Source organism: Bombus pyrosoma, linkage group LG2 (assembly GCF_014825855.1).
Source record: "Bombus pyrosoma isolate SC7728 linkage group LG2, ASM1482585v1, whole genome shotgun sequence".
In the NCBI taxonomy this organism is placed as follows: Eukaryota; Metazoa; Arthropoda; class Insecta; order Hymenoptera; family Apidae; genus Bombus; species Bombus pyrosoma.
The window spans coordinates 8,501,450-8,525,307 of record NC_057771.1 but is presented as its reverse complement, the minus strand read 5'-3'; the positions used below and the strand labels follow the sequence as shown (position 1 = coordinate 8,525,307).

Here is a 23,858-nt window from a genome sequence, read left to right as displayed (position 1 = left end):
GCTGTTTTCAAACAGAGTTTCCTTTTAACTCGACGTGCTGGTGATTCGAAGAGAGAAATCGAGAGGTTTCTATGATAGAGTGAAAGCTTGGTTATCGAAATGGCCATTGAATTAGACCACGCATGTTTATGCAAATTGATGGAACTATCGCAATAAGGAGACAACTCGATCTTGCGGCAATTTGGGTAAGCGTACGTAAACTAATTTATAATCAAACAAAATCAAATCACTTTTTAAAACCTGCTAAAATGAATACGTGTACGTATAAATTCGTAGTCAACTAACGATCGCAATAATGAACTTTTACACCTCTAAATGTGAAACTTTTCAATGTCCTTTTCTAAACCTATATCTTTTATCTCTTCCGATAAATGTAACCTAAATATTCAAAGTGCTTTTTCTATCGCTGTAAACGCTTCAATTCCTATTTTTACGAACTCTGTTACAAAAATGGAAATCGCGTAGAAAATTATTTAACGCATTGAATATTATGATTAGTATCCCATTTCGAATATTTTATCTATATTTTTATATCACCCGCATTCTGTGTATTTTTGCAATTTTGAATTTCCCTTCAGTGTACGAAAATCACGGCACGTACTTGCGTGTATAGTCGAATTTTTCGAACAATTGGATAAATTTGGTTTCATATGGCCGATCATTTGTTTAATATTATTATTTATTTTATTCCGTGCCTTTCGGCTTTGGACGAACTTTCGATTTATATTTCTTACATTTATTGTATTGCACTCCTTAACATATTCTTATCTCTAGTCGCTAAAACTAATGACTACAAACTATTGAAACTTATGACTACACATTATTGTCACTTTGGTCTTTTGCCTCCTTGCTGTGCTACCTTCTTGTCCTTCCCTCCCGTCTTGTATTGCCCTTGCCCTTCTCTTCTCCATTATTGCTTTTAATTCCATTAGTCCTTCTCCAGTCTCATTCAGCGTTTTCTCCACGTCTTTTGGTCCTTCCGTTATTTCGCATTTGTTTAATATATTTGATAAATAGTAATATCGAAGAAAAACTTTCGAATAAAAGTGTAATGACTTGTTTCAATTTTTCACTGTTGATTGCCAATCTTTTCTACAAGAGATCATCTCCAAATATTTCGCTTTCATTAATCAGTGTTCTGATAATCGATCGTTCTGTTAATCAGTGGTCTGATAATCAAGATTCTGGAATTTCTTTTTCTTGATTTATTTCACACGACGGATGAAACGATTTAAAGATGTTGAATGAGTGGTTAAAGATTAATTTTACTTAACTAGAAGAATAAAATATTGATAAATGCAGAAGATGTGGGTGGCTATCTGGTACACGTTATCAGGAAGCTGTTTTTAATAAGATACGACGACCCAAAACTGACCTCATGACTTCAGATAATGCCTGCCGATTAGAGTCCTTCGGTTTAATGCGTCGCATACGTGATCGTTCGCTAGAGAATAAGATTCATGATTTTGGGCTTTTCACTCTCGATATATTTAGGTTCTAGAAATGAAAGTGGAATTTTCAGAAAACTGACATACGTCTATTTATTTATCGTAGAAGAGACATAAACACGTACCTTATCGATCAACCAATTGACATAATTATATGTAACAAACAATACTTACGGAAAACATACTGTTTACGTTCTTTGGAGCTTGTCGGAGAAATAACAAATAAATGGAAAAAGAGTCATGATCATTTCATAAAAAATTGTCCATGAAAAGTATACCTACAATATGATTTTTGGAGACGCGCTTTACCCATAAATGGGTCAATCGATGTTTGAATAGGAATTACCCTGATCCATATGGAAGATCCTGAACATGTCAAACGTCTCTTAATGTCTGTATTATCGAAACAATATATTTTAGTAATTTATTTCCTTTTTTATCCTTTTTCATTTACCTGGTTAAAAAATATTCGAATGTTACGAAATTACTTTAATGAATAAGAAGTTAAGAAAAGTTAGGAAAACAAATAAAAGTGATGGTTGATTTACACAGAATTCACGTCAGAAAAGTCGAACGCGCGGGCGAGCTTCCGCAGTTGATATTTTTCGAATCGTCGCTGCTAACTTTCCTGGCCCGCGATACTGGCTGTCCGGTTCGTCATCTCGTTTAGTCGTGTCCGATCGTTCTCCCGTTTTACTTAACATCTCGGCTGCTCTGCTGTACGCGTTACAGTTTTCTTTCTGTCTGTCCGCTGAAAAAAGATTGCGCGATCGTGTCAGAAAATCACCAACATGTGCAGTGGTGTAGCAGGTATGTTGGTTCACGCTTTCTTTTTATTTCCATTTCTATCAAGTTCAATTAATTCACCGATTCCAGCGATATTAGTCGTAAAGTGATATTTTTTATTCGAACGATTTCTATTAACTCGGAGCATCTCTTCTTCACTCGTTCTCATTTATAATTATTAATTTTCATAGTTTTGCTAATTATTAGAAAATCCGTCGATCGCAAAAGAGCGAGGACGTAACGACAACTTCGTTACGAAACGTCCGCTACATATACGTCGATTTTTATCCGAACATCGTTAAGTAATCGTCTCTCGGTGAAATGTAAACCACTTCGAATTTTGCCGTAAGCGAAACACCCCGAAGCGGAATGGCGAGCGCGCGTGAAAGGGCGAGCCTCATAAAAGAAGTTGCGTCTCGTTCTGTTCCGACATTTCGATCGTTCTAATTTCATTCGACGTACCGAGTTCATCGGTCTTAACCTTACGCGGTGTTCCGTATTTTCGTGAAGCTGTGTAATCAAGTTTCAGAAGAACTAGTTTCATTGTGCTCGCAATTTCTCTGGAGCCTCGGCTAAATTGGCCGAGAGAAATCCTTGGGTCTAGTCCCATAATTCAATCGTTCGACGTGATTGTTGATCGATATAGAAGTTCGTCTCAGTGATAACTAGACTGTATTTACGAGATAGTTAAACGTGCAACGTAAGATGCAAGGATTTGATAATGTTCCATAAACAATTTCAAGAAACGTTTCTTATTTTTCAATTAAAATAGTCTAACCAGACTGCGGATATTTACTCAAATTTATACTTTTATGAATATAATTGAAAATATTAAATCCAAGTAGACAATTGTTTTGCTTATTAAATATTATAACGAGTACTATATTTGTCGATATTCTGTGCGTTTTGCACCATTAAATTTCCCATAAATGCGTGAAATTATTAAACATACGTAAAATTCGGTCGACCGATTTTAATGGATTTCGAGATCATTTAAATAGATGAAACAAATCTGCGCTTGTGTTTCGTTTGTTTAGTTGTGTCCATACAAATTTTATTTTTCTAAAAATCTTGTCTTGTATAGATTTAACTGTTCTCTTCTTTTTATATTTGTGTAAAATAATTGTATTATTCTATAGGACTGTCGATTAATATAACTCTCTCATTTCCCGTTTCAATGATTATTTGATAATTTACATTTGGATATCTAACATCTCGTATAGTTCTGTCATTCTTCATTTATTGCATACAATTTTTTAATATTCGCATAAGACGACAACCGTTACATAATCAGCTACTTATCTTTCTTCGGCTGCTATACTGCGGTATGAGGACAGTCAAGTAATTTACAAATACGAACTGCTTGCGTAATCGCCAATTTCGTCTTCGATAACTAAATAGTTCCAAGTAGATTAAATAGTTCAAGATCATTTCACTAATTTTCAGAGGTTCCAAAAATCGTAGTTTCACGTATATTACGTGACTTCACGACGATTATTATTTTTAATTGCACATGGACGTCGTGAGTCACGACGAAATCAGTCAGGGGCGTTGAGCTCGCGGTGGTGAACTATAGTTCGTCGCAGTTAGGTGCGGATCATTTTCTTTTCACGGCTCGTACGGCAATGTGTAACGTGTGATAGGAGCGATCCTGGAATCTGTTATTAATTTTTATCGTGATTTTGGTGTTGAGCAAAAATTTGCAAAATATAAAAAGGATTAAAAAGAGCGAACGATAAGGTATGGATCGATTAAACGTAAATTTTTATAGGATCTCTATAGCATCGATGTCATCCATAGAATCGTACATTTTAGTTTTCATAGTTTCAAAAAATGCTATTTATTTTTTAAGTGAAGAATATTAACGTAGATGTTTACGAGAACAGGCATAACTTGTTCTAACTCGTTCTAACTGGCAATTACTTCAGCTTAAAGATCGACTACCGTTGCATTTCTTTTTCTCTGCAATATCAACTACTTTGATTTAATAATATACACACTACTGTTCATAATTATTTCGTCGCTTCTGGTTGATTAGTAATAACGATATTTGAATTTCAGCAAATGTCACACTACGCAATTTTAATCGAGTTTTACGAGTAATTTTAGGACTTGCGTTGCACCTATATTTATCATTATATTTTGTACGTTAACCGCTGTAGACATAATTATATGGAATAAAATAATTCCGCTTCGATTCATACGTATATCCATAACGAAGATAAATCTTGTCGGAAATCAATAAGTATGTAAATAATTTTGAACTGTAGTGTACATTGAAAGTTTCTTCGTTGCCCAGCACTTGCATTCAAATTTTTACGTTTAGTTCTTCATCAACTTTTACTTTCCACACTTGATCTCTTCCTCCATTCTGTAACTCGTTTGGCAACCTCTCTGTGAATGAAAGTATTTGAAGATCGATGTTCTAAAATCTACAAGGTGGAACTCGCCCCGAAACGGAGACACGCGACGGTTTTCGCGCGTCGAACGCGGTGTCCCTGTTTCTGCGATCCACAGCAGGTCCAGCGTTCTAGAAACCTACACCTACATGTCGAGAGTGGTGATCTCGAGAGCCGGTTCGAACTCCCGACCCACTTCCCGGACACGCTGGCGCGTAATTCGATGCAACTTTAGATTCTCTAGTCCTCTGCTCGATCATTAGCCGCCCGCTCATTGCGCTCGCTTCGATCTCTCCAGCATACGCGTGTCATTTCTTTTTTTAAACCGTTTATCGTCTGGACTTCTTACAACAATTACACCAGAACGATACCGTTACCGTAAACGCTACGGTTCACCTGTAATATCTTGAAACTAATTGCTCGGCAGCGCTCATAGATATTTGCATATTTATTTACATTTTAGCGCAGATACTTATCGTTGCTTTATTATAAGTGGTATTGAGTTTACTATCGCGTAATCGTATGATGCGGGCACTATGATTAAAATTCTTATTTTAAACACGCGCGTATCTTCCATGCGGGATTCCTTTATCTTTATCTCTCTGTCGTTTAACATCTGCACAGGTGATTACCCGAGCGTGCGTTCGTTTTCTAAAGACTGCTGCGTTTTCAATGGAAGGCTTCTGTAACCCGTCGATACAAAAGAGAAGCATCAACCTGTTTGTGATTGTGTTACGACACGTGCTCTGCAGAATGCACCTACACTGTGCTACATTGTGATAAACAATTTGTGCATGTTTATGTAAATCGATTTTTTTTTTATCAGTGTGGTTACAAAAATAAAACGCAGATTTCTTTCACACTTGTAATATTCTAAAGGACGCTTTACTTTGAATATTTTGGGTATTTTTCATCGCGCGTATTTGGTATATTCTTAGACATCTAACTCGTTCCTATCTTCAAATTTTGTATATTTCATATTAGACAAGACTTGATATAGTTGTAAACGATACGAGTTTCAATGGCCTATTTATTTTATTTACACATTTTATTAATATACCTCATTAGTCTGTATGTGAACAACAATTAGCAGATGACCGATACCGGAAGTTATCGAGTCAGCATGACTACTTGGTGAGAATTTGTATTTGACACAATCGATCTGAAACGCATCCATCATTTCAGACTGCACGATGTTGTTCCTGACCGTGACAACGTGTCTGGTGATGGCGGTACAGGCCGGATGTCCTATGCGTCCAACCGCGGAACAAACTTCCGCTCCGAGGACTACGGGCGACGGTGGCTATAGGATACTCGTTAGCGGGAAGGCCGACAAATATATTCCCAACGCTGTTTACACGATCAGTTTGCAAGGTAACGACGTTTACCCCGTGTTTATTGGCTTCCCTTTCAAAGATCGCGATATTTACAGCGTACAACCATATAATTTAACCTGCTCGACCACCAAGGTTTCTTGTTTAGCCATCTACACATTCCAGAAAGTAAATAATCTTCTAGAGTTGGGTCCACACTAACCAGAAATGTTTATGAACTGTTCTATGAGTTGTACACGAGCTGCCTGGAGATTGAACAGAAGCATGCATAGTAGTAACTGCATAGTAATGCGTAGATCGTCGATCTCCATGAATCGAGTTCGTTGTGTCATCCACGATCATATCTAACTCTGTCTTTTACCAATCTCGAAATATTCAGCATCACTCGTCCATTCTACAGTGTTTACACCGAAAGGTGTGAACAGCTGAGCGGTGCATCTGCCATGAATGAACACTTGGAAGGCGCGTGCTCAGCAACAAAGATGTTCACGAGATATTCACAAATGCTTTACGATCAAACGATCGTTTCCTGCTTCTAATAAACTCACGAACAGTTGACTTGAAGTCTATAAAAATATTTGAGTAAAGTTTCCGGTCAAATAGATATTCCGTCTGGTCGGAATAGCGTTTATCGTTCTTCAACGAATTCGCCGCACGTTTAACGTTTCTCTCTAAAAATTCGAATCGTTTTCAGGATCACAAACGCACGAGAGGCTGCAACAGTTCACGCGTTTCACGCTCTCGGTGAATTCTCAACACGCTCCAAATAATCTTAACGCTCGAGTAGGATACTTTCAACTGTTTTCCGATTCTTTGACCACGTTCAATGAAGACTGCGTCAACACCATCTCGGAAGCTTCTGATTATCCAAAAACGGAGGTGAATTAGCCTTTATGCAGCCTTTATACCTATATGTACATACGAATTAGCTTCCTTTTTTTTAAACATCTGGTACCTAGCCTTATGTTGGTGAAAATGTACAGAGATAGATAACAAATAAATTTCTGGTTGGCTACTGGCCAACGGTCGGTGATGTTTGATTCCACCGCGTTATCGTGGCCAGAGTCCGCGAGCTTCCGCAACGAGACAGTTTAAACGTTGTTACCTTGGCACAGATCCAAGTGATGTGGAAGGCACCGCCGTCAGGATCAGGATGCGTTATCTTTACAGCTATGGTACTGGAGAATAGCGTGCGATGGTACGCCGAGGACGTTGGCCTAACCAAGACCTTCTGCGAAATGGAAGTAGCCGAGACCGCGACCTTCAATGTGGACAAGTGCTGCGCCTGCGACGAGGCAAAATACTCGGTGAGCGAGCTGGGCGAATATCTGGCAAATGCGGTTCGAAACTAAAATTTTGTTTCAATTTGTGTAATTGCGAGAATTTAACCCTGCTACGTCCTTTGGATAATTTTTCATTCTTTTTTATCCTTTTCTAAATTTTGCAATCAATATTTACTGAAAGACTTTGAAACGTTGTCGGAAACTAGTTACAAATTCTAAAGTAACACATTATGTTGACGACTGTCAAGACTCATTTGTTTAAGTTTGGGTCTAATATTCAAAAGCTTAAATTTGATATTCAAAGACATCGGAAGTTCGCTTATTTGTTGAATTGAAAAAGTGAGAAAATTTAGGACCGTAACAGAGCTTAATTAAAGATTAAATTTCATAAGATGAAGAGTTTCATAAGATGTTAAGCATCGAATTTCATAAAATTGTATTCAGTATACTGTATGATAGTTAACAGTGTGTGATAAAGTCAGTACGTATCTCGTAATAAAGATAAATTACATTGCTTCTTGTAAACACGTTTAAACGTGATAAGAAAAGAAAGAAACTTAATGGTACGTTAAACTGTCATGGTGAGAAATTGTGCTGTAAATCACTTGGCGCCGATCTCACGGAGGTCAGTCGGTATTTATACCATAGACAATTTCGTAAAAATCGATGCAGAATACTTCGTAAAGGCTTGAAAGCTAGATGGCTTCTCAGCAATTTCTACCTTCGCGTTTCAGCTCATAATGGAAGGACTCTGGTCAAACGTGACTCATCCAAAAGACTTTCCATTTTCTATTTGGTTGACCCACTTCAGTGACCTAATCGGTGCTTCTCACGTGCCGACATTTTCCTTCTGGGGTAAGGACCACATCGCAACTGATGGCTTCCGGCAGTTAGCTGAGTGGGGATCCGCGTCAGGAGTAGAATCTGAGCTCAGGGCTCAGACCGGAAATAAATTAAAAACGCTCATCAAAGCTGCTGGATTGTGGTATCCAAACGTAAACAGCAATACCACCAGCAGTTTCAAGTAATTATTTATATTTTTTGGCTGTTATTGTTGGCACGGTATCTCTGTGTTCTGCAACAGTTTCTGTGAAAAGAAGAAAGATGAAAAAAATGGAAAAACTTTTCTTCAACAGTTATTACCATACTACCTGGATTAATTGGATAATTGAGGGGCTCGTAACAAAAATGATCCAGGCCAGATTTTTTCACTTCTTGACCTACGATATGTTGAAATAAGTATTATTATTGTTCTACAACTGTATGGTTTAACTAGACATAATTCCTCTACGACATAATTATAAATACATTTACAGCAATTGTGTGATATAATGAATATTTTGCTAAGAAGTTGAAATGTACTGAACAGAAATTAAAGATGCTATATAGTATTCGTTTGCCTAGTTGTAGAAAGAGAAACATTGTTTTAAATATAGGACAAGGAATTAAAAGATGATCTTGATAAGCACTCATTAAATACAAATAAGTAACATCAGGATAAAAATGTTAACAAAAATACGCTTATTATTTTCCTTCCGTGTGCTCTTCGTATAGAATATCCAACTATGTAGATACTAAAATACGACAATTTCAGAATTGACACGAAGAAAGTGGCTGCAATGCCAGCGAAACGTTGAAATAATATCCTTATTGACACGGTCATGTTGAATAGAAATAGTAATAACTGCAGAAACTCGTACCGTGAAGACCTTGATGTTTAAAAACTTTTTCTAATTAATCTTATTTCTATTTCTCATTATTCTAGAGTGGATAGGCTACATCCCATGATATCTGCAGCTTCCATGCTTGGCCCTTCTCCAGATTGGGTTGTCGGTGTTAGTAAACTAAATCTCTGCAGAAAGGACTGTACCTGGACCAAAAGCGAGATAATCGATTTATACCCGTGGGACGCTGGTACTGACAATGGAATCTCCTACATGTCGCCCAATTCTGAAACAAAGCCGCGCGAGAAGATGAAACCAATCACCACTCTGTACCCTGAAGATCCCAGATCACCGTTTTACGACCCAACTGGAAGGCCCATGCAGCCATTAGCCAGGTTGTATCTGAACAGAGAGAAAATTATTCCGCGGGGTTGCGACGAGGAAATTCTTCAGCAACAAGTCACGCAGCTCGAGGTAGCTGAGAACACCGAGGATACTTCTAGACGTAGGCGACATTCGATGTCCTCTTATTTAATTGTAGTATAATCGTTTTGCTAGAAGAGTGATATATTTAAGAAAAATTGTTGATTTAGAAATATTGACAATTAACGCTAAATGTGAATTATTTTCTAGAATATAGAAAATGTTATTATGTCAGCTAACAAAATTATGCTATTTAATAAAAAGAATGCTACGACTGTCTGAGAATAATCCTTTGTTTGAGAATAAGCAATATACGTAAACGATGCTTTATTAGGAATAAAATGCCTGAAAGCGTAAAGATTATTGTTTAAATTGTAAAAGAAATAAAATTTCTTCGTCGCTAAATGATCGAGTTATTAATCATTTTTTTTCTAACTGAAATTAATTTCGTGAGAAATTTATTCTTCCTAATTAAGTCACTCTTCTAACAAACTATACTTACTTACGCCTTTTAACGTTTAACGTAATTTTCTTATTATTTTCAGCCGAATGTCAGACTACAGAGTACACAGCTTGGTCAAGCTGCTCGGTGACCTGCGGAAAAGGACTGAGAATGCGTACTAGGTCGTACTTAATGCCTGAAAAAGCAACAATGTTCAAGTGCAACAGACAATTAGTTTCAAAGGAAATGTGTGTCTCATCGATCCCGGAATGCCCGTATGTATATGGAAAACATATTGGAAACTCTATATGCTTTAAACAAACAATGAAATTACTGCTAGTAAACATTTCCTCGATCGTTTTGCACAATGATATTAGTCAATTAAATTATAAATTGTACGCGTCTCTTTTATAAATTTATTATTTCACTGACTTCAGTGGACAGGAGGAGACAGACGATACTGATATACTGCCGGTTCTTAATAATCCTTTTTGCGAGACAACTGATTGGGGTTCCTGGTCCGAGTGCTCCTCTACGTGTGGTCCGGGGCTGAAGATGAGAACAAGACGATTCCAGAATAGCATGGGTCGTAAACGATGTCCTCACGTTTCCATTGTCGAGAAAGAAAAATGTATGGAAGCGGCGTGCGTGCCTGGCTTAGAGGAACAGATCGATCCTACGTGCAAGGTGTGCTATCTGCGCCCTGGTTGTAAAGATTTAGTCCCTTTAGCGCTTCCTGTAGCGTGTCTTGAGCACTGAATTCAAACGTTGAATCATGGTTAGTTCGTGTGTAAGATGTAACATTTGTTTCAGGTGACTGAGTGGTCCGATTGGTCTCCGTGTAGCGCTTCTTGCGGAAAGGGGGTAAAATTGAGAACCAGACTGTTGATGGTAGACCCGTCACAGCAGCAGGATTGCTCGTCTAAATTGGAATTGCTGCAGCAACGTCCGTGTTTGGAGCAGGCTGACTGTACTTTCGACATGGCGACTGCAAAAGGTAAAATTTTAGAAGAATTCGAAAGTGGCGTGTAAATCGAGTGCAGTATTTTACTCTCCTTAATTCAAGTATCCTATCTATCATTTTGATATAACCGAGCAAACTGAAAGTTTATTATTCTTTGCATCTTTGTTTAACATTGCCTAATTTAGAATATTTCAATAATTATTTCGCAGTTTGTATAATATAATCTCACCTAAAAAGTAAAAGAAGTACAGGGAACTTGTAATATTTCAGTACATATTGAGAAACGAAAAAGATATTTAAATAGGCTATTTTAACTAGAGATTGTAGTTCGAACAATTTCGCAAGACTCGTTTTCCAAATATTTTTGAATGGAATTTATACATTAAGAGTTAACCGCGTTCTATCTAAAATTTCATTTCAATGGGAACAGTTTGGACAAATGGAATTTTACATTGGTTTGCTATTGTGTTTCAGTGGTCTGTATGGAACAAGCTGATCCTGGGCCCTGCAGGGGTTACTTCCAGAGGTGGGCGTTCGTTCCTCAGAAACTGATGTGCGTACCCTTTGGCTATGGAGGTTGTCGTGGTAACAGGAACAACTTCTTGACTGCCGAAGAGTGCAACAATACCTGTCGTATTGTGAGTATCTTTATTAGTCTGTTGCGAACGATTCTTAACAAAGTGAAATCTTCATTTAATCGCAGGTACGAGACATTCTTAGCGGGCAGCCCATAAGTGAAGCTGACGCTAGAAATGGCCTGATACCTAGCGCAGAACCTGTCGATTGTCGCGTGAGCAAGTGGTCACCTTGGTCACCTTGTAGCGTCACCTGTGGTACAGGTCGTGTTACCAGTTATCGTACAATCCTGGTGAGTGGGATAAACTTTGAATAAAATGATAATATTTACTTCTATTATTACTAACTATTATCATCGTATTGTAATTAGTAATTACTAACTGATATTTGGAATTTCCAGCAAGAGCCACAAAACGGAGGAAATCCTTGTCCCAAGAAGCTTCAGCGGCGATTCAGATGCCAGCTAGCGCCATGCGAGTAACACTTTGAAGAATTTCGATCTTTAATCAACTGGGGCGACGAATAAAAGATGAAGTATGCATCTGGGACTTCATGTAAAAAAAGTTGTCGGTTTTATATAAAAAATTTTATAAAGAAATATTGCTTCTCCTCTGAAATTATGAATTCTGGTGACAGATTATAACATTAGCTTGTATATGATATGACAGGTATGAAAGAAACCGATGTATCAGAATAAATGGTATTTTATTAATGGTCACTCGTGATCTCTCTATTCTCAGTTTGAGTTACTCAAATACGCTGGGCTATGATCGCAAACGAACGTAATCGAAAAATGGACCTCCCGTATTGCGTTCAAATATGTTTCTCTCTTCGTTTAACAAACAGCGCCAAACGAAACTTTCGCAACCGAAAGAGTTTTATACGTTCGATGGGAAATTCATGCGCGTCCGGAGTAGGCCATGTCGCAAAAACAAGCACAGAAGCTTTTTTCAATATTAATTTCAATTAGTTTCGATAATAATCGTTTATCTGTTAAACGTATCTTTCTTTTTCTTCAACATCGATATACAATAATTCGAATCGTACCCTGACAGTTATAGAAACTCGTATATCTTTACGAAACTCTTATAATTTTTGTAAATATTTTTAATCAAGCTTCAACAAATATTTACGAAACGATAACGCTGCGAATTGGCTAATCTCGAGGTCTCCTATACTTCTGCACTCTTGCCCCCGATCTAACAGATCGCGTATTCTCTATAAAATATCTGACTTCTGATGATGAATGCTGTGCTATCGGAAACGATATTAATTTCGATCGTTAAAAAATTCCGCTAAATTCTATGATTCGTCTTCGAGTTACGATCTATTGTTTCAACCGGTTTAGGTCGTTAATAAAACGTTGGTTCCGTTTTGCGTGTACTCTCGTTCCATCGTATGCTTCTTTCTCACCTTGTTTCGCGTTTCTATTTTTCTCCTTCTTTCTCTTCTTTTTTTTTTTTTTTGTTTTGTTTGTTCGTTTCTTTACAATGATAACCGCTTCACAAGATAACACTCACTACGACGTTTGCCAAATGGACATCTAACTTTACATTTACAATAATAATCTCATAAATAATACACGTAGGCGGTATAGTAATTACGTACGGTCTGTCAGGCTCACGAACTCAAATAGGATACGAAGACGATGGAAATTCGAGTGGATCCTTTGGATAACGAGATTCTCTTCCGCGCTCCTGACACCGGGTTCACATTAATTACAGTTATTATCATACGTACACGTAATATCTAGGAAGTAGTACGGATCTTAATCTGTTTTAGGCCTCTACTCGACTACGCTACGGCTCGTTTTGTTTTGGTCGTGACACATTTATCTCGTCCTCCCTGCTTCGTAAACCGCTAATAAAGGAAAAAGGATTACCGCGGACGCAGCAAATTGTCCTTGCTAGGATACGCTTCCCTTTTGTCAATGGGAAGAAAAGAAATCGTCGTGTTCGAAGCTTTTCGATTCGTGCAATTCTGCCGTCCGTTTTTATCGCTGTCAGCAGATTCTACAATAGTTGTTAGAAATTCCGGAAACGAATATCGACCGGGAGAAACGTATCCTAAATTTCGATCATTTCCTTCCTTTCCCTTATGATAATCGCTTCTTCGTCAGAATAAAAGAGTAAGATAAAAAGAAAAAAATACACTGTACGATTGAGTATCATTGACTAGAGTTCGTTGAATGATAAAATAAAGCAGTAATAGATGACTAGTTGAATTAAAAAATGGGAGAAGATTGTAAAAGAGCACCAATCTTCAGCAGACCAGCTTCCTGAAGCGGCATGCATAAATTCGACATGTTCGCCAGTCCGTTAACGCGAACGACGATAACGATTTTTCCAGTTCTTCCGAGTTAATTATAATCGTCCGTAAAATGTTAACGCAACTACCGATCGTCGCAATCCTCTTCTTTCGTATGAGATCATCCGACTAGTGCTGACTAGGTTAGTTGTCGTCGACCCACTTGCCCCTTCCGTTCTGGCAGTAGTAGCAATAGTAATAACAGTATAGTAATAGTAGGTCGTTAGACGATACGGAACGGATCGAAATCGTCTCCGTGGAAGTATCATCTGTTCCGATCGTCGTTCTCACGGTATAAAATCATCGGTGATAATGTTTACGCACGGGCGACGATGAGATTAAATCCGACGGCGTGAGCACGTGAAAATGATAAGTTACGTCGGTATGATCATTAGGAACGCGATATAGGTCGACGTGATCGACGCTAGAAAACTTGGACAATTTTAATGAAAATCTTGGCGATGTTTTTTTCGGGGAAACATTTTTTCTTTGAGGGATAAGCGCCGCGCGTTTTCGGTCTGCAACGTGTTCGGAAACTTTGTTTCTCAGATCGACATAAAGCGCCGCGAAAGTTAATCTTCTTCCCCGGAAACGAGAAAGTTGACGCGTTAGGTGAAAGACGCTCGTATTAAAGTTATAGTTAGGCTCTCTCCCATTCTCTTCTTCTCCCACGAAACATCGAAGTAAAGGGGGCCGTGATGGGTCGACGAGTTAGTGTTGCTCGAGATTCACGGGCGACGTCGCTTATTAAATAATACATGTACATATATATCTATATAGTTTTCTTTGTCTCGGCGAAATGCGTCGTCGCCAAAAAGGCATCATTGTGCGTGCGCCGACGACCACGCGATCTTACGCGATCCTCTTTCGCGATCGATGTCGTCGTTCCAGCCTTTGCTGGTCAGTGGAAATGCAACTCGTCTACGCGCAAATATCGATTCCAGTACGTGATACGTTGCTGCGGAGCGATCGTTGAATCTTCTCAGAGCCATCCTCCGGATACATCGTGGCCGGATATCGGCTCGATACCCGGAAGTCGCTGTAGCTGCGTCGCTGATCCGTTCCTTTTCATGGTCGCTGGGAGAGAACTGCTCGCGACCACGCTCTCCTCCGTCGTTGATGGTGTCAGCGGAGCAGCCGGAACCACTTCGCAACACAAACAAACAACATCTTCTAGCTGTTGCTAGAATTCACTTATGCTCGTGTCTGTGCAAATATACTCTAGCATCGTCTTATCGTTTTGATAGCTTACCAGATATACGCAAAAATCTGAATTGTTTCGACTTTGTTCCATTTGAAGATTATTGGAAGTCAAAGTATCAAAGTAAAAAGAGTGACTCAAGGTTACTTAACCTTCGTCGATTGTACTGGTCCTGAGTCGATCGTAATATATAGAGATATTTCATAACGGTTTGCTACCGTTTAAGATAAACAATTGTATGTAACTTTCTTTGCTAAGTACAGTTAGATACATTGTAGAGGTAAAAATTCTCTCTCCTCGATTATTTTAAAAATATTCCGTAGTTTTACTTTTCCATAAAATAATATACGATAGTGTTGCAGCGTTGGACGAAAGTGAAAAAACATTCAATGCCAATTTTCGATACTTTTCAAAGTCACGGATTTCTGAAAAAAGACTACAGCGATCCAGCCACCACCAGACGAGGGTTAAACAACGTTAAACGTCAAAACTACGATAGGGACTCACCAGGTTGCTCGTTAACGTTGACACCCTCAGGTGTGTCGATACTAGGCTGCTGACTTTGCGTGCCTTCGTGTCTCCTCGGTGGAATCGGCTGTTGGCCCAATTCCGGTCCTCTAGCAGGTACGCTGCTGGCTCTCTGTAGTTGTTGTTTCTTCGATACTTTCGAAACGAGAACCGAGGTGATCGGGTATATCGGACTCGTACCGCTGCTGCTCCTCATTCCCGAAGTCGCCCTGGAGTCTGAGAAGTTCTTCCGTTTCTTTCGGAGTGCCACCAGCGCGCCTAGACCATGAGCGAACATGTGATGTCCTTCGTGATGATGCGAATGATGCGCGTGATGGGAATGGTGCGTGGCCTGGACTTCGGGTCCAGGGGTCTCCAATGATGATTTTGAGTCCGTCGATCCTTCCGATCTTGAACCACCATCTTCAGAAGCAGGCGAGTACACGGAATCCTCTGAACGAGATCTACCTGAGAAATCAAAAAGAGTCGCTTTTCGCAAACTATGGAAACATACTCTAAATCGAGATTCGTTCTACTCCCTAAATACAACAAGAAGTACTAAACTTCTCATAAATATATAGACATTGGTACAACGACAGTTTAATTAAAAAATTTAACCCTGTACGATCATGAACCGACCAAGTGACATTTTGTCATAATTATTTTTACGGTTAAAAATATACAGTTTACCGCGTAACTTACCGATTAACCTCGAGACTCTGCCTCGAACTTTAGCTGCCTCGATAAGGTTTTCCCACCTCTTCTTCTTGGAACTTCCCCTAATTCTGCGACTCTGTCTGCTCGTACCGAGTCCCGGAACGCTGTTAGTACTGATGTGATGTGGACTCTTCTTCGGTGTGGCGCCTGGTCCAAATATCCCGCTCAAGGTCGAACCAAATATCTCGTGGGAGTTCTCCTGCTGCACTTGTTGCAGCGACGCTGTAAATTCGTCAACCGGCGGTAGACTGCCACTTCCACTGGGTTGAGGGGCGATATTGAATCCCTTCATTAGACGCCGCTCCTTCTGACGATTCTTCTTACCCCCCGCACCTATGGACAGCTCTTTAAGGCTACCGTCTATGGGGCAGAGAGAAAAACCAAAGACTACTCTGAAGCAGCTACCAAAAAACTGAAAGGGTCTTGGCAAATGCCTGTGCGTGTCTGTGTTACCGATTAATTACGTTTGTTCGTCAACAACATTAACGCGATAAGCGTCTGTTAGTAACTTGGATTTTGGCAAGTATTCGCGTTGTACATTAAATCGAACCAACCAACTACGAAACAATATTCGCGCTAGACGATCCTTGATTGCATTAATTATACCGCCGGGGTTCACCGAATGATTAATAGCGTTCCAGTAACGAACTTCGAAACTTTCATTTACGAAGGATGAAGCTAGCAAACCCCTTCTTAATGTCGTAGTCGTGTCACGATATAAGGCTTCCACCAACTTGATACGCTTTACGAACATAACTCCAAGGGTTCGTGCATAGGGAACATAAGGTAGAAACGGAGAATTCTATGAAAACATAGGATACTATATAGAGCGTCACAAAATATATGGAGGATATTTATCTGAGGATCGATCCTAGACAGCAAAACAGTGGGAAAGATTCGTGTATAAAATTGTTCTTTGAGGCATATCTTTTAAGATATAAATAATTTTATTTCACGCTAGAGATATGTGTAAAAATACGAATGATATAAACAGTTTTCCTCTATCACTCTTACACTTCATAACTCTAGGATCCAATAAATCAAAGTAGAATTTCGCGTGTTATATTTAATTTCGTTCGTTTGCTTCAAAGTGAGAAACTCGTGTTTCGCTTGATGGTGTAACTGAGACAGAATGAAAGATGCGTCAGCTGATTCATCGATGCCAGTCCTATTTCTGGCGTAAAACGAAATTGTTTATAACATAAAGAATAAACCTCAAACAACAGTTTAACTATTAGTTTAGCGTCTAAAATCGACTTTATAAGTATCCTTCATCATAGATATATGTTGTAACACTCTGTAGGATGTTACAGAATATCGTAGGATACCATGAAATATTACAAATTCTACAAGACTATCACACGAAACCGAAATACATAATTAGTGTCTATAAAGTTATCATATCGTTTCAATCGTGCAACTGAGCTCACCAGTTCCAGCGCCACTGGCTGTGGACGTGTTCATGCCGGAATTCTTTAAAATCTCGATCAATTCGCATCTCAGGGCGCTGATATCTTGTTTAATCTCGTTCACGTCGTCTTCTGTCACACCCTCGCTCTCTGCTTTCCTTTGCTCCACCGTCACGTACCTTCTCACCAAATTCCTCATAATACTTTGATACCTAAAGTCTCTTTCCGATGCTTGCTTAACTTTTCTCTATTAGACAAACAAGATAATCAAATTACCAAATGTTCATCCTACGTTCCATCGAAAATCCGGTGATGAAATTAGCAACGCTTTGATTTAGAGCTAATTCGAATTAATCTCACTCTGATCGTTCTCATGTGCTCCTTCTTGGCAGCTCTGCTATGGCCACACAGCTTCCGATACAACCATTGGCCCATGTACCAAACGCTCTTCGGAGTCGGGATGATGTTAAACGGTGGTGGAGCCGTGCCACCCTCCTCGAAATAGCTGATCCAGAGTTTGCTCCTGGCGAACTTCCATTCGATATCGGCACGTTCCTGATTCCAATGACAAAGGAAATGTCCTCTATTTATGTCACGACGGCGATCAAACAGATAAAGATTAACTCACAGAGATCAACTGATAGGAATGGTTCATCATGGCGATTAATAGATTCAATAGTACGACGATGTTGATCACCGAGTACGTGCCGAACATCAGCATGCCCCAGAACCTGGTGAACGCTTTTATGCCATCCAGTTCGAAGCTCTCGAGGTCGACTAGTCCGAACACGGCCCAGAATAGCGTTTGCGCGGTTTCGAACAAACTGACGAAAGAATACCGATCATGTCCCAGTGATTCTTCAGCTTTAATTAATTTAATTTTTCTTAAGTCGCCTCCCAAATGTGAGGTATAATACAATTTTCCACGGCTTTTACTTTATCATTTAGTTAAGAAATTCGTAGATTGTAAAGAAAGACACGATAAATCGCATTCTTTATTTTCTGTACAATACATTATCCTGTCAATCAATCCTATATCACCGAAATTTATTTTTCATTAAATTTGCTCACGCGGTTCTCTCGAAAGATATTTACATCAAAAATATCGATTTCGAATGTATTGCTCATTGCTACTTACAAGATATCGCGGTTAGTTTCTTTTTCTTTCATAAAATTACATTTATTACCGAAGATTTTATATTTTCGAATCGAACAGATTGTCCCCCCTTTCGATTATGTTATATAAAGCTATAAGCCAACAAACGTTAAATAATATCAAAGTCGGAAGATCAATTAGATTATACTCAACATATTTCCTTAATACATTTATACTTAACAAGATTTATAATCTTCATTTAGAAGTTACTATATCAAAAAGTAGCACGTACTTTGCAAATCTACGCCAAACGATGCAAGCGTTCGAATCGGTCGTGACGTTGGTGTTACCAGAATAAGCCATCGCGGTCGGGCACCGTTTCTTCTCCATATCCGCGTAGTACCATAGCAGCTGGTTTAGACCTAAGTTAACGAATAACGTCGTTTCGTGAGAGTTATTTCAGTCATGGTTTTTATACGGGTCGACCCGTGGAATTGACATGGAGATTTACCGCAGGAGAAGGCGAATAGCACCAGCACATAGAGGAAGAAGAACTTCATGATGTCCATCACCATCCTAGACAGGGAGACTTGCAGTGGACCGAGGTGAGGATTTACGGAGAAAATGTAGACGAGTTTCAGAGAGCTGCAAGTAGATCGATAGACCAGTCGCGTTGCGTTTGATCGTATGTGCGGCTGAAGAGCGTGAAATTGAAATTTATGCTGAAAGAGTGCTGCCTAATTACATTTCTCGGGATTTCACGAGACATCGTGCAAAGAACTCTCCAAAGCGTACTAGAGTACTTCTCAATTACCTTTTTCACGCGTAACCATGAAATTTTATGCGTTAGAAAGTTGCTGGCGCCAGGTGACATTTCAAATAATGTAATTGTTCGGAATAGGACATTCTAAAGTTGTGGTATTAACGAAAATACTTGCTAGTTTGGGGACTTACGTATTTAGTTTCTATTGAACATGAACAATGGCTCAGGAAATTTCATCAATATAATTATGACAGTCGTGCCTGGTTACCAATATTCATGATATATTTTAGAATATAATTTTTTCGTACAACGAAATTGATGTATTTATACAAATTTTCAATGATTTTCAAATTTTCAAGTACTTTGAGTCATTGTTGGCTAGTAGGCATTGGGTTGCTCGAAGAATTCGTAACGTTTTTGGCAATCGATTTAACTTATTTTATCCTATATATCGTACGTTTGATAAGGTTTGGAGAAAATTATTTGTTACGTGCTTCTGTAAAATGCTGCTTCCTGTTGTGCATCGAATGGCTTAGTTAAACGTTTACCAAGAATTTTCCTCGTCATCTACATATCATCCATATCTTCACAGGGCATTTATTCTGTGAAAAGAAATATTCCAGAAGCCTACACAAGGACTGTGTCGATAAATTCTTTGCCAGGAGAATTACGTATACAGACACTACAAGAAACATAGCATTAAAAGTTTATCAAAAGAAACGATATATTCTGCAACGTACAATCTTCAAATTGTGTCCAAATTTCGCTACGAATTCTCCAAACAATCCATCATCAAACAATTATTCGTTAAATATCTGGCTCTGCGAACTACGTGCAAATTTTAACAATAATTCAAATAAACGTTTTTAGTAAGAAAGAATAGGATGAAGAAATTAAATTCAATGAAGACCTGAATATATTGGCGGCGGAGAAAAGGCCCTCGGATATGAGCATTGGATCCCACGTATCCCATTGTTCGCGTTGCAGCTCGATCATGGATCCGGACTTCTGAGTTTCTTTTTGCACCCTGTAGTAAGCGACCACCCTGAGCGCGGCCGTAGCTACGTATAAGGAGTTGGTAACGAAGTCGATCACGTTCCACATGTCGTTCACGTACTCCTCGAGGCCGACGTCCCACAACTGCTTCACTTCGGACCAAATCAGGCCGGATACCCAGGCCAGGATGAACCTACGATACGTCGTACACGTTTGCCGATATTCTTCTCATTTTCTCGAAATCGGCTTTCTCCTGGGAGTATCGCCGGCTCAACTTAAAAGCGTTTCGAGAAATGCGCCTCCCAACTTCACGTATATTATTCCCTTTACAGGGAATAATATACTGTCCCAACCTAACCCCTTTACAGGGAATAATATACTGTCAGTTTGGGAGAAGAAGTCGTCTCAAGAGGTGCCACGAGGGACGGGTGGCTACCGAGAGTGTTTATTTTTGGGAAGTCAGTTTTATTTGGGTTGCGCTACTAGAATTTAGTGGAAGTTAGAGCTGTAGTGGAAGGATGATGCAAGGTATCGTCGAGTGGATTGAGTTTCCAGCGCACCGAGGAAATATTCTTAGGAAAAATAACAATCGATATCTGCCGCGTTTTTATTTAGCATCGTTTTGTCCGATTCCACGTGAACGAAGAGAAACATCGATTAAGAATATTGTCTTACCATTCGACGATCGTTGGAGCAGCGCCTCTTTTCGTCGGTGCTGGTTCGTGCTCTATGACATCGTGACCCATCCAGTTCCCGATCACGCTTTCTATCCTTTGACTAGCCAGAATCAACATGACTGCAGACAAACGTGAATCCATATCATTTGTAATGGCTTTTTATTTCATTTTGGTCACACAAGAATATGGCTATTTAACGTTGTCGTTTCATTTTTCGTTACACAAAATCACGTCCTTTTTTTTATTGATACGACGAGTACTTTTTTAGTTATATCAATTTTTGTAAAAACTCATTAGACGGTACAAGTCGGAAATGTTTAATCTTTTGTATAATAAGTTAGTGAAGTGTACCACAAGACAAGGATCGATGAAGAAATTTATTTTCGAAGAACTATCTTATTTCTTGCACTTGCTTTCAACAAAAATCGGTTAAGTTAAGTTATCATGATATATATATATATATATATATATATATATAGGTATATATGAGATAGTGATGCTATCATGATACGTAAACGGTTTCGCGACGTGCGAAGCGATTTACAGAGAGATAGCGATTTAACTTGTCTTTTCTGAGATATGATTGGGATTTTCCGAAGTATGACTGAAATTTTACCAAAGATGGGCGCTATTTCAGTATTCTTTGTATCCGTCTTCCATCGTACGTTGTACTCTTGCAAAGGGGACATTGACCTAGTGTTACGCGGGGATGTTCGTCGAGGTAGTGGGAACGTACACCTCTGTGAAATATTCGACAGGGTACGAGTTATGTGGCGGAAACCATTAGGTTGGTCGTCGCATGACCATATGGAAACTGCGAAGTTTATGACAGGATCTCGGCTACTGAACTATGGGAAAGTGCCGCGGAGAAGTTAAAAATGCATGACATGGAAAATTCGTTAAATTACTCACGTACCGTCTGAGTGCTGGCTCGTAGATGGTCGTAGTGCCGCAATTCTATTTCTCAAAAATAAAGCTGGTTTAACGAAACCTTCGGTACATCGCGTTACGACAGTCATCGTATGTAATCGACGGTTAAATTGAAAAATGGAAATACAGGAAAGGCACGTTTTTACGTAATTGCAGCGAAATGTGTTAACAACGTGACGTAACTCTAAACTGGTCTATTAGAATTCTGCGAGACATTGCTGTAATTGCGAGGCTTACAACTATAATGGGTTCAAGTTACATCTTTGCGTAACATTGTTTCAGGCTAACTCGATAATAGATACGATACGGTGTATCGAAGCTGTAAGTCGCCCTAAAGCACTTGACAACTTCGTACGATAGTGTTCGAAACTGCAAATCACTCTGAACAGATGTACAACATTGTAGATTGATCTTCTTCGAAGATCATTTACCGATCGAAAAACGATAGAAACGGCTATTGTATTCGGCGATTTACATACAGGCCCGTCTCCACGATCACATCGGATCAAATATTACCCTCGTATGTGTGCGAGACTAACCACGTACTACGGTCGACGAGATTAACTTGGCTTATTCCTGAATAATCTCTGGAAATTCCTTACGCCCTGGCCGCGTCCTCGAGGAGTACATTATCTCGCCACGCTCCCCGTGACTCAAAATATCGTTAGTTTAACTTCGAGGTCAATTATGCTTTTCGCGAATGCCTGGAACCTGGCCTGGAACTTGCTGCCTTTGCTTCAGCTGTCTGAATACCGCTCTCTAGACCCTTCTCTAACTGAATCTCCTCGGCCGAGTTTCTAACTGCTGTTGTATTCAAACCTGTGATCACTTTCGTCACGAAACATCTTGATAAAAATTCCGAGTATTTACTCGAAGGTTAGAATAATGGGGGAGAAAAACGCGAGGCAAAGTAACAGTACAGATACGCTCTCGCATTTAATAGAATTTACCATTATGGAATACATTCGTGCCATTTAATTATCATATTAAGGAAATAAAGAATGTAGGTGGTCCCGAGTGTCCTCGATTACGTGCTGTATACTATAATTTTGCGATGGAATTCGGTAGCTTTAATTCGATTAAGGGTGTTCCCGTTTTCAAATGTTTATCGTTTCCCCGTAATGATGGTTAATGTCTCAAATTTAGAGCATTACCGCACTCTGCTATTATTGGTAGTGAGAGGTATTCGCGAATCGCGGTTGCCATGAGAGGTATTTGTAAACTGTTTAGAAGCGGGTCTCTGCGTTTGATTCGCTGACGTGAGGAAAGGTAAAATACGTTGCCGAGAGGAACGAGGTTGAACGCATTCACGTACGCCCGAAGGAAACGAGCGAGCCAGCTGTTTGGAAAAAAGAGAAAGTCATCAACCAACTTTGATCGAGGTTAATTTTAGAACGTGCTGGAAACAGCTTGCAGCAGTGATGAAGCAAGATGTAGTCGATCGACGCGACGCACAGTGCGGCATTTGAATGAGGATTCGGCGCAAGAATCAAAAGTCGTTGGCCACGTTCGTCACGTTCGCACGTCCGCGCGTTTGCAAGCCATGTTCTCGCGTTTCGACGAGGCAAAACTTAGTAGAAAGGAGAAAGATACTTACAAAGAAAAGTGAAATACGAGGCCGAGTGACAGATGAACTTGATGAACGGTTTCCTCATAGTCTGGCCGACCACGCTGTGGGGCGCGATGATGTATGCAACGCTGAAGAAAGGAAAGAGGACGCCGATCCTGACGATCTCCAGCGCCTGGAGGACCATGTTTTTCCTTCGGAAGCCTGGAAGACCTTCGTACCAAATCGATGCGAGTAACTGCTGCACGTTGGGATGCGCCACGAACTGGAAATTTCGAGATAATCTAATATCGGTCGACAGTTTCCGGTCATGTAACTAGCAAATTGTACATATTAAGGTCTAATTTAGGAATTAGGACTCATCGCGAA

The 23,858-nt window shown here is 39.5% G+C and overlaps 2 protein-coding genes across 16 annotated transcripts in view; one reads left to right on the top strand and one right to left on the bottom strand.

The window, feature by feature from the left end:
* Positions 1-38: 38 nt before the first annotated feature.
* On the top strand, positions 39-12,037 carry LOC122574809 (spondin-1). 5 transcript variants are annotated; one of them, XM_043742883.1, is made up of 12 exons: positions 39-185; positions 5,819-6,007; positions 6,662-6,846; positions 7,083-7,274; positions 7,985-8,274; positions 9,016-9,419; positions 9,883-10,054; positions 10,217-10,466; positions 10,593-10,776; positions 11,218-11,381; positions 11,447-11,611; positions 11,720-12,037. In XM_043742883.1, exons 2-12 carry the CDS (start codon positions 5,827-5,829, stop codon positions 11,798-11,800), a joined length of 2,268 nt encoding a protein of 755 aa, XP_043598818.1. In that variant the 5' UTR covers positions 39-185; positions 5,819-5,826; the 3' UTR covers positions 11,801-12,037. The 5 variants fall into 5 exon arrangements, with proteins under 5 accessions (XP_043598818.1, XP_043598808.1, XP_043598837.1 ...); XM_043742873.1 differs by lacking the exon at positions 39-185 and adding an exon at positions 2,101-2,258; XM_043742902.1 differs by lacking the exon at positions 39-185 and adding an exon at positions 2,702-2,934.
* A 148-nt stretch (positions 12,038-12,185) lies between these two features.
* Positions 12,186-23,858, bottom strand: part of LOC122574774 (transient receptor potential-gamma protein) — a 100,715-nt gene continuing 89,042 nt past the window's right edge. For 9 of the 11 annotated variants that reach the window (XM_043742774.1, XM_043742785.1, XM_043742795.1 and 6 more), the window contains 11 exons: positions 23,520-23,754; positions 20,991-21,111; positions 20,230-20,508; positions 19,068-19,201; positions 18,849-18,978; positions 18,089-18,284; positions 17,821-18,015; positions 17,482-17,707; positions 16,037-16,411; positions 15,335-15,802; positions 12,186-14,772 (listed from right to left, as the gene is read on the bottom strand). In XM_043742774.1, coding sequence (XP_043598709.1) covers positions 14,609-14,772; positions 15,335-15,802; positions 16,037-16,411; positions 17,482-17,707; positions 17,821-18,015; positions 18,089-18,284; positions 18,849-18,978; positions 19,068-19,201; positions 20,230-20,508; positions 20,991-21,111; positions 23,520-23,754 — 2,523 coding nt within the window. In that variant the 3' untranslated portion in view covers positions 12,186-14,608. The remainder of the gene's footprint in view (positions 14,773-15,334; positions 15,803-16,036; positions 16,412-17,481; positions 17,708-17,820; positions 18,016-18,088; positions 18,285-18,848; positions 18,979-19,067; positions 19,202-20,229; positions 20,509-20,990; positions 21,112-23,519; positions 23,755-23,858) is intronic. The other 2 variants (XM_043742841.1, XM_043742849.1) reach the window with 1 other exon arrangement.

Excerpts from the sequence above, each read along its gene's own strand:
- LOC122574809 (XM_043742873.1), top strand. Across the intron at positions 10,467-10,592 it reads AGATCGATCCTACGTGCAAG|GTGACTGAGTGGTCCGATTG; the intron begins GTGTGCTATCTG and ends CATTTGTTTCAG. Across the intron at positions 11,612-11,719 it reads CCAGTTATCGTACAATCCTG|CAAGAGCCACAAAACGGAGG; the intron begins GTGAGTGGGATA and ends TGGAATTTCCAG.